This window comes from Embiotoca jacksoni, unplaced genomic scaffold (genome assembly GCF_022577435.1).
Source record: "Embiotoca jacksoni isolate LCO1_2020_lvr unplaced genomic scaffold, fEmbJac1.0.p SCAF_4, whole genome shotgun sequence".
Taxonomy (NCBI): domain Eukaryota; kingdom Metazoa; phylum Chordata; class Actinopteri; family Embiotocidae; genus Embiotoca; species Embiotoca jacksoni.
Genome location: NW_027185392.1, coordinates 172,551 through 189,551, shown reverse-complemented (window position 1 = coordinate 189,551; position 17,001 = coordinate 172,551). Strand labels below are relative to the sequence as shown.

At 46.1% G+C, this 17,001-nt stretch overlaps 1 protein-coding gene across 2 annotated transcripts in view; it reads right to left on the bottom strand.

Moving 5' to 3' along the window:
• LOC138208998 (sodium/potassium/calcium exchanger 3-like) overlaps positions 1-14,606 on the bottom strand; it is a 50,810-nt gene extending 36,204 nt beyond the window's left edge. For both annotated transcript variants that reach the window (XM_069167297.1, XM_069167298.1), the window contains exons 1-2: positions 14,020-14,606; positions 9,695-9,826 (exon numbers count right to left, since the gene is read on the bottom strand). In XM_069167297.1, the coding sequence (XP_069023398.1) occupies positions 9,695-9,826; positions 14,020-14,215 (328 nt within the window). In that variant the 5' untranslated portion in view covers positions 14,216-14,606. The remainder of the gene's footprint in view (positions 1-9,694; positions 9,827-14,019) is intronic.
• Positions 14,607-17,001: the final 2,395 nt, after the last annotated feature.

Here is a 17,001-nt window from a genome sequence, read left to right as displayed (position 1 = left end):
AAAACATAAAGAAATGCACACAGAAAAAAGCACGAACACGCTGTTGAAGTTAAGCTCTTGCGATACAGAATGTGTGTTGAGTACCATTTTGCTTTTGTTCACATAAAAGAAGCGTATTCAGCTGGTTTGGGTGGAGCTCAACTATGTGAATAAATGTTACTAAACATGAGTAGCTCCTGGACGCTTTCATTCAAGTATCTGCCATCTGCCATTTGGGCAACAAATAGTCTCCCTTAATTTTTCATTTGTTCCACAAGTTTTTAAACAAAAAGTGCCCATAAATCATGTCCAGCTGGTGTGGCTTTACTTTCATCAATCTCTGGTGCAAAGTGTGTGAAAGTGTGTGAAAGTGTGTGAAAGTGTGTGAAAGTGTGTGAAAGTGTGTACTCGTGCGTCGATTGTGTGTAGGAGTGCGATGATGTGATGGAATTAAGAGATTAAGAGAATTATATTGTCATATGAACAGTATAAAAAAAAAAAAAAAGGCAATTACACTGTACAATGAAATTCGTACTTTGCTTGTCCTCCCTAACCTAAACAAGAAGACATATATGAATATTTACAAATATAAACAAAATAAAAACAAATAAATTAAATAGAATACAAATACAAGCAATGCAAGAAATAATAATAATAATAATTAAAAAAAAAAGCAAACCAATTTCATTACAGGGACAAGTTTTTGGGACATCAATGTGTAGTTAGAATAATCATCGACTGGAAGTCAGTTGTTTGGTTTCTGGTTGAAGTTTCTAAATTAACTACATGCGCCTCCACCTCCGGCGTCATCGAGATCAATCAGCGCGTCAAAAAAACCAAAAAAATAACACAAATAAAACCCCTCAAGTTCGGGCACAACCCTGAAGCCTTTCAGTGTAACCACGGTGACTCACTGGTAAAGCGGTGCGCGTCGCCGTGGCAACAGATGCTGCGCAGCTCGCTCCTGCACCGGTTTAGGTCTCAGTCTATTGAAGCGGTGCACGAAGCTCACCTCCTCGTGACTCATCTCTCGACTCCTGTATTCAGATCGGATGAATGAGAGAAGTGATTTCAAAACGGCATCGACCGACATCACGAGCGTCTGAAGGGCAGCGCCCCCCCCCCACCCCCCACCACCCTGATGATGCATTATAGAAGCGGTGCGTGTTTGTAGAGTTTTGCGTAGCACGTGTCCTCTCGGGCTGTGAAATTATATTACCTCCAAGAAATCGCAGGTAGCTCACAAAACATTATTCGAATATCAATAATGAAAGAATTTCTGTCCTGCTTCTGACATTTTTCATGTGAGTGACTCGTTTCCACATTGCCATTATCTCAGCGGGAAAACCTTTTCACATCTGCACCGTGGTGACACAGTGCTGCATCCGAGGTTTGAGCCTTCACGACGATTAAAGTTCACATTCACACCGTCTGCAGTTTTCCTTCTGCACCAAACAATGATCACTTTTTCTCTCTCGTGTTTTTAACACATCCTGATTCATTAGAATTTTTTAAGATCACAAATCTTAGTCGTTCAGTTTTTCCTCCAAGCTTTTAGTTCAAGTAATCCTGCCATCAGCTGAGTACACGGGATATATTATGTCGGGTATTCTGCGTCATCGCCGATCTTACATTACAGGAGTGTGACACTATTTCCCATCAGACACCAGCTGTTTTCCAAACAATGAAAGTCTCTGTTTCACACCGACGTGCAGCCGACTGACATTTGCAAAGCCGATTATTCGAAGGTTTTGACAGTCATCGGAGCTCTGACGGGCGACACGCCTCTCTCGCCCTGACCTGACGTACTATTTTACACGTTTCTTTGCCAGCAGTCTTCTCCCGTTTTTCCTTTGCCAGTGTATTGCTGCATTTTATGGGCACGGTACCGCCACTAATTATCAAAAAAGTAGACTACAAAGAAACCATCGGCAGGACTGTGTCACCTCACGAGATAAAAAAAAAAACAACAAAAAATAACTCCGTCTCCTCTCACCATCAAAACAAACCGCATGCCACAACAGGAAACACAGGAATAGGAATGAGGAATATGTTAAATGAGTTTTCTACACACTTCCAGGTGTAAGAGACAGTAGGTCCATGTGTTGCATTAATATATATGAAACAGCATATCTTATTTTGACAGCAGATGTAGCCTTTGTTTTCTATATTACAGTCACAGACCGACTGTTCTGTAAAGCTACGTCACTTTTTGTAGTTAAAAAAGGTTCGAACTAAAATATCTCTGCGATGTGCATCGTGCCTATGAAGTAAGAAAGTGATTACATATTACTCTTTAGTAGTTGTTTACAAAAGAATCGCAATTTTGTTCTAAGTCCCGCGATTTTGCCGCAAAAACTCACTTCATCACAATTTTTGAGAAAATCGGCAGTAAAATTAAACATATTTGATCAGAACAATCACAAAAAAAACTCTGTGAAATCATGGAGGGTCTAAATAACCACTTTCATATATACTTGTATATCTTTCCCTTTCCACAAATGTGGGAGTTAAAACTCCAAACTAATAGAAAATGTTCTTATCGTGACTTCACACAGGAGACTCGAGGGTTTCAGCGAATGTCTTTGTAGCTGCAGAACATTGAACTGTTTCGATCAAATTTCAAGGAAACTTCAATCCAGAGAGGAGACGTTCTCATGTGGACTCCATCTTCAGGAACAAGGCAGACTCTTCCTCCTTGATGTCCGACCAAATTGAGCAATCAAGCGGGAGGAGCATTTGTTCGGGGACAGAAGAGAAATCCCAGGACCACTCTGACACTTTCTTTTTTTTTTGAAAATCTGGCAGTAGAGACACGAGTCAGAGCAGAAACTCTCACGTCCGTGTCGAAAAGCAAAAAGTGAGGGAAAGACACAGACGTCACTTCTGACCAAAACAAACCGGAGCTGGCGGCCGCTGTCGCGTGTGGCGGATATATAAATAACCTGCGGTTTTCATTGTGGAGACCGAAAGCTGAAGCTGCTTCACCTGCTTCGTTGGGGAAAATGCATTATGACAATGACCTGAATAAGGCTGCAGGAGGAACGAAGAGAAGGTCGCCCCTGCGACGGCTTAGTGACAAAACCAGGAGCCGAGAAAAAACCCTGCCGAACGTTTTAAACCCGGCCGAACGTTTTAAACACTGCCGAACGTTTTAAAGCCTGCTGAGCATTTTAAACCCGGCCGAACGTTTTGAACCCTGCCGAACGTTTTGAACCCTGCCGAGCGTTTTAAACCCTGCCGAACGTTTTAAACCTGGCCGAACGTTTTAAACCTGGCCGAACGTTTTAAACCCTGCCGAACGTTTTAAAGCCTGCCGAACATTTTGAACCCTGCCGAATGTTTTAAACCCTGCCGAGCGTTTTGAACCCGGCCGAATGTTTTAAACCCTGCCGAACGTTTTAAACCCTGCCGAGCGTTTTGAACCCGGCCGAACGTTTTGAACCCTGCCGAGCGTTTTAAACCCTGCCGAACGTTTTAAACCTGGCCGAATGTTTTAAACCCTGCCGAACGTTTTAAACCCGGCCGAACGTTTTAAACCCTGCCGAACGTTTTAAAGCCTGCCGAACGTTTTAAAGCCTGCCGAACATTTTGAACCCTGCCGAACGTTTTGAACCCTGCCGAATGTTTTAAACCCTGCCGAGCGTTTTAAACCCGGCCGAACGTTTTGAACCCTGCCAAACGTTTTAAACCCTGCCGAACGTTTTGAACCCTGCCGAGAGTTTTAAAGCCTGCCGAACGTTTTAAAGCCTGCCGAACGTTTTAAACCCGGCCGAACGTTTTGAACCTGGCCGAACGTTTTAAGCCCGGCCGAACGTTTTAAACCCTGCCGAACGTTTTAAACCTGGCCGAACGTTTTGAACCCTGCCGAACGTTTTAAACCCGGCCGAACGTTTTGAACCTGGCCGAACGTTTTAAGCCCGGCCGAACGTTTTGAACCCTGCCAAACGTTTTAAACCCTGCCGAACGTTTTAAACCCTGCCGAGAGTTTTAAAGCCTGCCGAACGTTTTAAAGCCTGCCGAACGTTTTAAGCCCGGCCGAACGTTTTAAACCCGGCCGTTCACAGACACTCGGCGTCCGGCTGAAACAAACGCACCCGGGTCTGCCACAACCTGAGATCTGCAGCCGCCGCTGGAGGTGCCGCTGATGCTCGATGCCTCATTTAAATGCATTTTCAGACTGTCATTTCATATTGAATTAACCAAATTGATTTTTAAATCTTAATGTTTCGTTCTCACTCAGGTCTCTCGACCAACAGTTATTAGTGGTTCCTTGATCAAAAATGACGACCCGGGCCGAACGGGCCTTCGCTGTTGCAGCTCTGGAACAACCGTCCCCTTCGTATTAAGTCACCTCCCACTTCACCAATGTTTAAAAGCCGTTTAAAAACCTATTTATTGTCACTGGGCTATCCGCTCAGACCACAACTTGGTACTTTTGTGTCACTCGTGTTAGCTTGTCTTGATTTTGATGTTACTTGTTGTTATCGATCACGTCTGTTCGAGTGCATGACTGTTTGTCGATGTGCAGCACTTTGGGCAACCTTTGTTGTGTTTTAAATGTGCGATACGAATGAATTTGCAACATTATCCGACAAACAGAAAGAGGAACTTTCTTGTTAACACAAACTAGTTGTTTTTTTTTGTGGGTTGTTTCCAAACCAGTCAACAGACGAAACTTTACAGCTTCTGGTAAATCAGCCGTCCGTCCATCAGTTACGTTTAATGTCATTATCACACGGCGTCTCTCACTCTGATGAGGACAATGAATTCAGTTTCGCTGTTAACGAGCTCGTGTCTTTTGGTAGATCTCAAACGGTCTGGTCTATAATTTGCGGAGCTGTCAATCATCGCCGAAGCCTCCCGGTTTCTCGGCGTCGCCGCCGTGCGAAGAGCTAATCCTCAGGATGAATGAAATATTTTTTTATCCATGAAGCACATCAAACACCTTTTCAAAAACACACCGGCTTTGTCATGCAAAACAGAACGCGTTGAATTTTTTTTTTTTTCCACATCTGCAGTCATGTACTGCCATTAAACTCAAATATTAAAGGAATTTTAAAAATGAGTGGGTTGTTGTTTTTTTTTTTAATCATTCCGAGATACGAGCACGTCGACTGAAACCAAACAACACACGAGACAATTAAGCATTCGCGTAATTAAAATCAACATCACGACTTCTAACTTCCTGTCGGCTCTTTATTATCTAATAGGGAATATAAAATGACAAATATAAACAACTGAGGGCGGCACAAACAGCCGGTTTTATCTTCCGTTCGCGAGTCGCGCGTGCACTAACTCGACAAAAAAACAAAAAAAAAGCGTCAGTAAAAGGAGGATGTTCGTGGCGCTCAGGAAAAACGGCCTCGACGTCGCTCACGGTCACACCGGCGGGATGAATCTTTGAAAGGTGTGTCGAGACACTTTTTGTTGTTGTTGTTTGTTTTTTTGCTGCTGGCAAACAACCTGACCTCTATAATTCAGCAGGAGGAACTGGGAAGCATTTCCTCCGCGTGAGTGGGAGGAAAAAGAAGAAGAAGAAGAAGAAGAAGAAGAAGAAGAAGAAGAAGAAGAAGAAGAAGAAGACAATCGACGAGACGGGAAAATAAATAAATAAATAAATAAAGGAAAACGGCAGCGGGAGACAAATGAAACATAACGTCGGAGAGATGTTTGTGGGAACGGGAGAGCGAGGGAGGAGCGGCGGGATCTGATGTCGAGGGGACTCTCTCCGGCTCCACTCGGCTAATTGCCGTGATGGATTGATCGTACCGTATTCCCCCCGAGACGCGCAGCTCTCCGGCTCGCGCAGCAGCAGCAGCAGCAGCAACAACAACAACAACACGGCACGACTTCTGCGCGTCGCGTCGGGGCGGTCACGAGCGAACTTCGCCGCCGTGCGCAGCGGCTGTCGATCCGGTGTTTTCGGGAGGCGGCGGCCCACTGGCGGCTAATGATGTAAATGTTAATGCGGAGGAATTGATTTCTCCGAGGAAATCATCGCGGGGGCGCGCTCGCTGGGTCAGTCCTGCGTTTGATTAGTGGAGGGGCTCCTGTCGAAAGGCTTTGCATAATTTTTATTTTATTCATTTTTTTTCTTTTCCGGATTTGATTTATTTATTAGCTGTGTCGACGCCGATGCTCGCTTGCCCGCTTACTTTACCGGACCCTCTGGGCACGTGGGCGGGGGGGGGGGGCCGGGGGGGGGGGGGGGGGGCAGAGCGAGGCTGCACCACGTGAAGCGAGGCAGGCATGAGACCAAACCTATAAACACATGTACGCTGAGCCAACCAGGGCGCGCGCATGCACACGCACACACGCACACGCACACACACACACACACACATACTCTCTCCTGCTCGCTGCACAAACCGGGGGCCAGCTTTCTTGCATTAATCAATACTACTCTTCACGGCTGAGGCGCACGCGCACACACACACACACACGCACGCACGCACGCACGCACGCACGCACGCGCATGCTCGCACACACATCGCATTCCTCACAGGGAAGCCCTGATTAAGTCATCGCAGCCTCCTTTCCTAAAATGGAGTGTTGCGTCGAAGCCGAGCCGAGCGGAGAGGATGTTTAATAACGGAGGAGGACAGCCTCCGGGGAAAGACCCCTGGGGAGAGCAGTCACGTGTACGAGGAGGGGGGGGGGGTAGGGGGGTAGAGGGGTGGTGGGGGGGAGGGGGGGGGTCCCGAACTATCAGTCTAATCACACAGCGTTACATTACATTAACACCTGTGTTTGCAAATGTGTTGCACACCTAATGGAGAGATACGGCGATGTGCTGCAGGAAACTGAAAGGGAGAGAGAAGTGTGTGTGTGTGTGTGTGTGTGTGTGTGTGTGTGTTGAAAAGTTCATCTCATCAGATTTGCTGCAGATGAAAACGACAGTCTGACTAATCTCCCCGTTGCTCAGACATCTTCAAGAAGTAATGGATTTTTCTTCCTATTTTTTTTTTTTTCCTCGCCAGAAGAGCGAGGCAGCGTCAAAGTAAAACGCAGCGTCGGACGGCAGATCCGGGCAGCGAGAGCCCTCAAAATGATCAACTCTTTGTTTGTTCGGTGGCCGAGTGATAAAAGGAAGTTCAAGAGGAGGGAGAGCGACGGCTCCGTGTTTCGCCTCCTCGTCGACACGCGGTCACGAATCTTCGCTCGGGGTTTTTTTTTTTTTGTTGAAACGAACGGAGAGAGAAATAATCACTGAAGCCACAAACCATCCCGAAAGCAGACGACGACGCCGATGCCCGTGACCCCCCCCCCATCCCCATCTTCGACTGGCAAATGGCGGGCGAATGTCGGGAGGGGCGAAGTGTACGAAACCAACAGCAGCGGCGGGGTCGTCACAATTAAAATCAGGGGAGACGTGATGACGACTGCGGTTTCATGTGAGACGTTTCTCTCTCTCTCTCTCCCCGTCGTCTCTCGAGCGGTTTTTTTTTTTTTTTTTTTTGATCAGCGGGCCTCTAATTTCAGGCAACAATCACATCAGAGCCTCCGCCGCGACGCATCCTCCTCACGTCGGGACCCTTCGTCATCAGCCCGCCTCGTACTCGGCTCTGTGCGGCTCACAAGCTGTGGACGCGCACACGCACACACACACACACACACACGCGCACACACACACACGCACACACACACACAACCTGTTGTGTGCACGAGTACGGGCTCGGGCTGTCGGGAAAATTGAGATGATGATTAACCGTCATCCAAATAATCCAAAACGATTTCTCATTGTGCGCCACTAATATTAGAATAACCCAGATCAGAGTTGAAGAACGAAGCTCGTGGAGATTAAGAGGAATTAATTTCTGTTTGCCCTTTAGGCTGTGAAAACAAACATTTCGTAAATAACGACTTAAATATACAAAGAAATTACTGACACTGACAGGTACCCATAATCAGATTAAACGCTGTACAACCATGGGGGGGCGCTAACTCTCCACACATCTGATATTAAACCGCAGACGAAGAAGGAGGCGGGGCGACGAGACGATGTCATTAAAAGAGCGACGCCAGGCCTGTCAATCAAAATGAAAAATATTCCCGAATGATTCAACATTGGCTGGATGACAACAGTGAAAGTCTTGAAACGTTTTATACAACAGCAGAGCTGCTGACTTGTTTATTTCCATGCATGTCTTCTGTTTCGCACCAGAAGAAAAGCTGGCGCCTTCATTTCCCACAATGCAACCCGACCACCAACAGTTCAGTTTAAAAACTGAAATATGCAATGCTGTTTTTTTTGACTCCGCATCCGTGAGACAGTTTTTTTTAATTTATTTTTTTATTTTCAAGTTTCAACTTGAAGACATTCCTCACACGTCTCAAAGCTTCATGCAAATTTTGCAGCAGCGCTCGTCCAGACTGGTAAAATGAACATCGACAGCCCGATTGGACGCAAACTGCAGTCTCACATGTCCACCTTTACCTTCCGTCTTTCTTTCTTTTTTTTTTTTCTTTTTTTGTTTTACATTTCTGATTTCTTTCGCATTTTCTGGAACGAAATTTTTTTTTTTTCCGATCTTTCCCCCACCACCCTCCAAACACAACGGACAAACATGTGCTTCCACTTCCTTCACTTTCCCACATCAAAACCAATTCTTTCCCTTCAAAAAGGTCAGATGAAGGATGACTCACCGCCTTCATCCTCCCCCTCCCCCGCCTCCACCGCCCCAGAAGAGGACGTCTCAGGAGCAGAAATCACCTGCGCGGGGGCCGAGACTTTCAGAAAATGGAGGTTATTTAGCAAAAAAAAAAAAAATAAAAAAAAAAAACTCAGGAGGATGGCGGGGGCCGAAGCCACCGGGGCGGGTGCTTTTTAATTTTAGCAGCGAGAGGAGGGAAAGAGCAGCTACTTTATAATAAGCAGGAGAGGAGAATGAGTCGAACTTTGACCTCGGCTCCCTTTATAGATGACAGCGGCGACCTTGGGAGGGTGAGATGAGAGATTGATGACGGTCATTTTGCCTAATGAGCTCACGAGAGGGCCGCCGCTCCCTCCGAGGAGGGGGGAGTGGGGGGGGGGGGGAGTTGGGGAGGGGGTGGGGAGTGAGAAACGAAGCTGAGTGTTTTCTAAATTTGAAAAGTTAGTTGCAAGGTGTTGGATTTCAATCCCTCTCGCCGGCGCTGACTGACTTCAAACTTTACAAACAAAGCATCCTCACACGCCATCCGCCAGCGCCTCAAACGAGAAGTTGCTCGTTGATGATGAGATAAAAAGGTCGCCATGGAAACAGGGATTTTTTTTTTTTTTTTTTTTTTTTTTTTTATGAGATGTGGCCACCATTGAAGGGAGCAGCCGAAGAGAGAATTCAGTGCGAGACGGTGGAGGGAACGCTGAGAAGTGGAAAAGAGTGAGAATTAAAAACCTGCAGGATCCTAAAAAAAGATGTGACGGAGACGGGAGAGTGAAAACCGCTGAGGCAGCCAGAATATGTCACCGCCTGCTGTAGCTAGTGCTCATGGGAAATCATCTGACCTCACAATCTGGGTTACCCCACGTTAAGAGGAGAAAACTGTGGGAGGGGTTGGGGTGGTGGTGGTGGTGGTGGTGTGGGGGGGGGGGTTAGAACGACAGAACATGTGGGGTGAAGATGATTTGTTTCCCACTTTCGCCTCTCTTTTTTTATGAGGGAGGGAGGAGGGGAGGGAGGGGGAGGGGGGGGGGGCACTTGGGTGTCCTCTTTCTTTCATCCTGTCTTACCTGGAGCGGTGCAGTTCTTGGATTCTCCGTCACCCTCCAGCTCCTCCAGGCTGCTGTTGTCCATTTCCTGCAGCAGCCTCCTCCCGACCCACCGCTCATCGTGGCCGCCGCCGAGGGTGGAGGCGTCGAAACCTGCAAGACGCGTGTCACAGGAAAAGAAGTACTTTCAAAAGACAATCGAGGTCCGTCGGGGTGCAACGTTTTCATGCGCAAAAATGTGGAGTCCGAAACCGTTTTTTGTTTTTTTTTAATTTAAAAAAAAACCAAGCGGGCGCTTATAGACGCTGGAGCGGTACAAAATACCTCGATAGCAAATAAGCCGAAAGAAACCAAAGTCATCTGTGTAATTCTCCGAGTTGGAAAATCTTACAAAAATAATAAAGCAGGTTTGACAACATGCTGCCACTTCTGTGAGCCAAACAAACAGAATGAGGAACAACTGTCGAGCTGGACGGCGCCAGCAGAAAGACGGACCGAAATAAATGTTTTGAGTTCGAGTTGGGCATGTTGTTAGCAGTAGAAATACGCGAGCTGATCAATTTAAGAGCCATTTCCTGCTGTACTCTGATGCAACACACACGCCCGTCCACTAGAGGGAAGCGTGTCAGTTTAGTGTGCAAAAAAACCCAAAAGAAAACCACGAGGAAACCCACGTGGTTCGGGCTAAAAAAACAACAACTCTATAGCAAAAAAAAAAAACACTTCTACAAAACACTTTGTTGCCGCGAGACTCGTGCCCCGCCCCTTTCGGGTGAAAATGAGTGACTTACGCCACCAAGCCCCGCCTCCCGTCCCCTCCTTCCAATGGACTTCGACAGCCGTTCTACGTTGTCTCATTACGCCTTCAAGTGACCTGTCGTTGTTTCAAAGACACGCCGACGTGTATTATCGTGATCGTAACCGTGGGTCACTGCAACAGTTGCATTCGAGTAGTTTGGAAAGATATCGTGCGCCAGACCAAATCCGGTTTTTTGTTGTTTTTTTGTTGTTGTCATATCCAGATTGCATCGCTCTATTTTTAAAAGTCCGTCCATCTCCTTCCTCTTATCCAGCGTCGGGTCGCGGCGGCGGCAGGTCGAGCGGGTTCGTCCACGTAACCCCTCCAGGCAATTTCTGCCGGCACAGATCGGATTTCTTAAGGCGCGCGACGGTGACGTCATTTTCAGAGACAGAGTTCAGCAGCATCTACGCTACCACGAGCGGAGCTTTCGTAGGTTGGACATTTTGCCGCCACGGAGGACAAACGAGAACAACGAGTCTGCGAGACAGACGCCCGAACCAACTGTCTTTGCTGGCACTTTGGGAGGAGGCCTCTGGTCCGGGCGAAGTCAGAAGGAACCCACCGGAACGAGACGAATTAATCAGGAAACGTCTGGCGGCTTGGGGTTAAGGTGAGTTCGTCGCGCTTCAGCGTCGGAAAACCGCGGCGCCAGCGTAACTACGTGTACGCCGTTACCACGGCAACCCGTGCAGAAAAGGCCGTCGATGTCCGGGACGCACCAAATCTGATCCGCTAACTTTGCAAATGAAGATCCGATTTACGTGCAGTCTGGAAAAATCCACAGGCCTCCCATCGTTCGCCGCCTCAGAGATCTTCAGTCCAGCCGTGATGTGGAAAAGCTTCTCTTTCCTCAGAAAACAATCTCGGGACTTCTGGAGGTTTTTTTTGTTGTTGTTTTTTTTTCTCCCACCGTTAAAATGCTGCTTCGTCAGCAATGTTCTGATGATCAATAACTGCAGGTTGTCGTACTTGAATGTACCTCTGATGAGTCGATCAAATCCACCTGAACGCTGCTTCAGCGGAAGGAAACAGCTCAAGGAAATCCGACCTTGATTGATCGCCTGGGTAATAAAGCAGAATCTGAAATATTTCTTCTTCATTTTAAATCTAAAAGTTGTCCTGTTTTTAAATGTTTTCTAAACTTTCTGACGGGTTTATACGAAGATACGACCGCTTTTTTTTTTTTTTTTTTTTAAGGTTTGTTTTTTTTGGACTTCGCTTTTAACCAGTTTGTTTTGCAGGGCACGTTTGCAGGTAGGGAAAAAAAAAAAGTGCTTGTCGAAGCGATTTGTTGTATTTTTAATGTCCTGGCTCGTCTTCTTTGTCGCATTAAAGTTTGATTCTTTATGTAACGGTGGAGAACAGCTGGGGGAGAGGAGTGCTCAACAGATGTGTCACTTTAGTGTGATCCACCCCCCCCCCCCCCCACACACACACACATACCTCCCAATTCATACATTGAAGGGGAATTTCATGATTTTCCAAAACAAAATCCTCTTGGTAGGAGGAGGTGGGGGGGTGGGGGGCGGGGGGGGCAACAGCGCACAAAGTGGGGCTCCCAACTGTGGCTACATCTGCACATTCTTCGAAGAAAAGCAGCAACACCAATGAATTCATTTCATACTTCACAGAGCCCAGCAGGAGCGAGCCGGCCTTTCCACCCTGCCAACCACAAGTCTGGCCTGAGAGAGGGGATTCAAACAGAATTAAAAAAAAAAAAAAAAAGAGCCCAAGTTATTCAACAGTCCTCGAGGGGGGGGGAGGGGGGGGGGGGGGCACGGCTGAACTTCTCACCTAGCCTCACCTCCACCGCACCGCGCCACAGCGGTGTGAGGATGTCTTTTTTTGCGTGCCAGCGCAATGCTGCCCCCCCCCCCTCCCACCCCCCACCCCCTCCTCCTCCTTCTCCTCCTTCTCCCCCCTCACATATCTTTTCGCTATCTTGCACACGGAGCGAGGAAGAGGAGTGTGGGAATGATTAATGTGCCACTGTGAGGAGGCGGTGAGCGCGCCCCCGCTTCCCACATCCACAAAACACCAAGCTCAATTTATAGCAGAACTTAATTAAGGCAAATCATAAATAATCAACTTTAATTGATATTCCAGCAAGCTGATTAAGAGTTAACAAGCACACAATGGGGACAAGGGAAGGGAAGGGGGAGGGAGGGAGGGAGGTGTGCATTAAGTGTTTCGTCGTCTCTGATTTATTTTATTTTTTTTTTTTTCGAGCACATGCGGAGAAGCAGCACTGTTGCGTCTCCGCCGTAACCAGGACACACCGTGGGGAGGAGAGGCGAGGACGAATCTCACTGATGATGCACAAAATCAGTAGTGGATGAATATTCATGCAGGACCTTCTGTCCATGGAAAGCGATAAATACATCTCACTTTAGCCGGCGCTGACTCAGTAATCAAGTTCAGCCAAAGATGGATTGAAAAAAAAAAAAAAAAAAAAACGGGAGGAAGATGCAGACGTTGAGTCGAGAGCTGCAGATGTTTGCTGTGGAGGAAGAACTGCAGTTGTTTTATTAGGTGTCAGGGTGACTGCTTGTAAAAAAAAAAAAAAAAAAATTTTTAAAAATGGGAGTGTGTAACCGCTGGCGGTTGTAACCTGGAGAGAGGTGCAAGGCCTTTATACCCTGGGGCTCGCTGCCCTGATTTCACCGCCCTGCAGCTGAAACACCTGAACACGCAGGAGCCTCCGCATCCCTCGGCCCCGAATAGTTTCCCAGAGTTAAAGCTCACATGAATTCCCGTTATATGGGCGAGCTGTGTACCTGGATGACAGAAGGCGACGCCTCCTCTGACACGCGTCCACAGGTCACACTCTCTCCGGCGTGCAAAAAACAGAGCCTGTGAACACACACTTTTTGGTATGTTTTGGTCCTGTTTGGGAGCATTATTCAACTAAAAAAAAAAAAAATTAACTGGAGAAAGATTTGGGGAGAATATCAACAGAGAAACACTCAATAGTTTACGGTTATTTCACTGTTTAACTACTATGAATCTACTGTACGTTGCATTTGAGCACTTGATACCTTGCATATTTGCATTTTATGCACGTTTCTCTTCACTTACTGTTTATTTGATTAATATTAGCCTACTGTTATTACATTTTTAGGATGTTTTATTTTTTTTTTAACCTCCTCTTTTCTTGACTGTCTGTATTGTTTAATTGCAATTTGACTTGTGGGAAATCAAGTTCCTGAAAAAGGCTTTTTTTTTTTTTTTTTTTTTACAAATATCTTACCACACAGTCCCGTCGGAAATGATTTCACACACCTAAACTCCCAAAAGCAGCTCGTCTTTTTTTTTTTTTTAAAGGGACGTTAATGTGTCTTTGTGAGGACAACACGGCTGCGAGTATGGCGACAAAACGAGGAGAAACGTTAAAGAGGCAAACACGAAAAGCAACGGAACAAACGAGCTGTCTGATAGGGCAGGGGGGGGGGGATGGAGGCGGCGGGAAGGGGGCAATTCAGCTCCCTTGCACCGGCATCCCGGAGCCGGAGACACGCGTATAGCTACGGCTTCAATTCCTCACCTGAATTTTCCGCCAAGTAGGAAAACCCCTTCACGACCAGCAGCAAGCCGCCGAACAAGCAAATCTGGATCAAAACCAACTCCTTTCGCTTTTTCCGCCTCGCTTTGACCTTCTTCTGGTTCGGCATCACTTGCGTCGCTCGATTCCGGAGTCGGATACCCGGCGGAGACATCCCCTCTGCCGCTGCCACATCCATGCGGAGCCCCGAAGGAAGTACCACCCCCCCCCCCCCCCCCAAACAAAATAATAATTATAAAAAAAATTTAAAAAAAAAAAAAAAGAGAAAAGAAAAGAACGAGCAAACCTCCTTTAGTTCCCAGGGAATTGACTTGTCTCCCGGGGACGAGTGAAAAAGTACAAAGGGGGGGGGGGAGACCAACAACAACAAAAAATAACAAAAAAAAAAAGTTGTAAAATTGGTATCGCTGGGATGCTGCGAGGCGGAAAAAAAAAGGGGGCTGAAACGAGCGAGCTTCTTGTTCGGGAGAGCCGGTTTTGTCTTCTTATGTCATGTTAAAATGTGGTTTTGGAAGTAGTAAGGCAGAGCGGGGCTGCACGAGCTCTCCATGGATGCGTCCGTCTGCTTGAGAGAAACACTGAAAGGAGGAGGGCGGGGGGGCGGGGGGGGGGGGGGGCGCGAGGTGCAGGGCGCGCGCGCACACACGCAAGGACTACATTGAAAGCCCGGTCCAATAATCTGGATTATTTCATACGGCCACCTTTCATAAATGACCCTCTACATTTGCAGCGACATGTAAACTTCTGTCCCGATCTCGCCGCATTTTACGCAAGGCTGCCGTACGTACGTATTTGTATTTTCATTTAAGTCCAAGTTAAAGGACAATTTGTTTTCTTAATTTGACGCAATTCTGATTATTTGTTGCGTCTCTACGGCGACTCCGTAACTTTTTGCGCTTTCCATCTCGACGTTGTAAACGAGCCTAACCGCGGCAACGTGAATTATTTTTTTAACTGTAGCGTCCGACTGAAAGTAAAGACGGAAATTAGCGGCTGGGATCGGACATTTGGTGACTGACGTTATAAGAATATAGACTGGATATAATAATGGACGTTGGCGTCTGGATCTGAAAACTTTGGCGAATGCGAAGACGCCATAAAGTGCAATACCAATTGGGGCCACTAGAGGTTGGCTACAAAAAAGCCTCCGGGTTCCGTAGACTCCCATTCAACCGTTCTCTCGTGAAATACGAGGTCAATACATTTTTTTTTTTCCACAATTTATTATTTATTATGTCATTCACTAAAGTTCCTCCGTTATATTAGCTTTCTGGCAGTCCATCTGAAAATATCGTTAATTAGATATGAGGCTTAAAAAAAAAAAAAAAAAGCCTTGATTTTGGGGGCGTGTCTGTTCTATTGACAGGATTGTGGTGCATTTAGGTGTCCCCCCCAAAAGTGGGCGGGGCATAGCGTCCTGGGGTTTGAGTCAGATCCAGCTCTTTGAGCGCGTTGTCAGTCCCATGTTGGCCTTTGCTTCCAGCTGATTTTGGGGAGATGCAAACCACTATCTTCAGGATGGCAGTTTTTCATTAGAGCTGCAGATTCATCAGATGTCGTTCCACCGCTGGGATTCCTGTCATCCACCAACACACGGAGATTTTTTCCAAGGAGGTTTTTCCCTTCAGTCGGGCGGAGGAGAAGAAAGCGCAGGAACTCCACCGGTTTCCTTAACGAACGTTTGTTTTTCATGACGTCCTGTTTTGTTTTTTTCTGCCTCCGTCCTCTTGAGTCTCGTCTCAAATTAGATTTAGCTCCTCGTCTGCGGACTCCGCTTTCAATAAATATGACCGAACCTCAGAAGTAAATAACCTGCGACCGGGTGATTTTATAGGTCAGCCCCAGAAGTATCCTCGGATCGAGACCCCTAACGCAGTTAATAAAATGTTTGTTTCTGGCAGCAAAATTCTTGTTTTCTAAACAAATGTTTAATATATAGATATCAGGTTGTTTTTTTTGGAAAGCTGCAGGGAGCTCAAGATCAATCAACACAATAATGGGAAGTAACACCACAATAAAATAAATCGGAATTATCCTTTAAGAATGACAGTCATTAAAGCCGCATTACTTGATTTTGTTTCGGGCAACTCTGCAACACTGACGCATTATCACCTTGTAAATTGAACGTGTCAGCACACAGTTCGAGCAGACAGTAAGCAGCATTAGCATTTAAACTGAGTCATGTTTCTGGCCACGGGACAAAAGCAAATCCAGTGTTTGCTCTCAGTTTTGTTTTTTAAAGGCTCTGGTTCAGTAAAAAGCTTCAGCTAAAAGGCTAACTTTGTACCCTGTGTGCGGCTGGACGGGTGGAGCGTCAGCCAAAACAAAACAAAAACAAAAAACAAAAAAAAAAATAACCAAATCAAAACAAAGAGCTGAAAGGAACCAAAACGGTCTCCGAGGCTGAGGAGGAAACTGCAGAATCGGCTGATATTTGTGCATAACAACGCAATTTAAATCATATTGAATAAAGAAGTTGATGACTTTAGAATTTGTAATTCACATTTATGCGGTTTACTGGAGTCCACATAATGCAGCGATAATGCAGCGGTTATGAACGGAAAAATACAGAAATTGATCCAGTTGAGAGAAATTGTGCCAAAAAAAAACCAAAAAAAAAACTGCTCACAGCTGCATGTGTGAAAAGTGCTTCTTCCCCGGTGGTGTGTATTATTACAACAGCATATAGCAGCACATATATATATATATATATATATATATATATATATATATATATATATAAACAGCTATGTAATTATTAACATTTTAAAATTAAATAACAGTAAAAAAAAAAGAAAGAATTGCAGGTGCATATCCACTCTCGTGTAAACTGAAGTAAAACTGTATCAATAAATGACAAAGTGTGTTGAAATTGAATAAATCCGAAGGAAGAGGAGGAGCTGCTTGTCGGGTTGTGTGCCTTTGACTGCCCTCTTCTGGGAATGTCTTTTATTGTTATCCCAT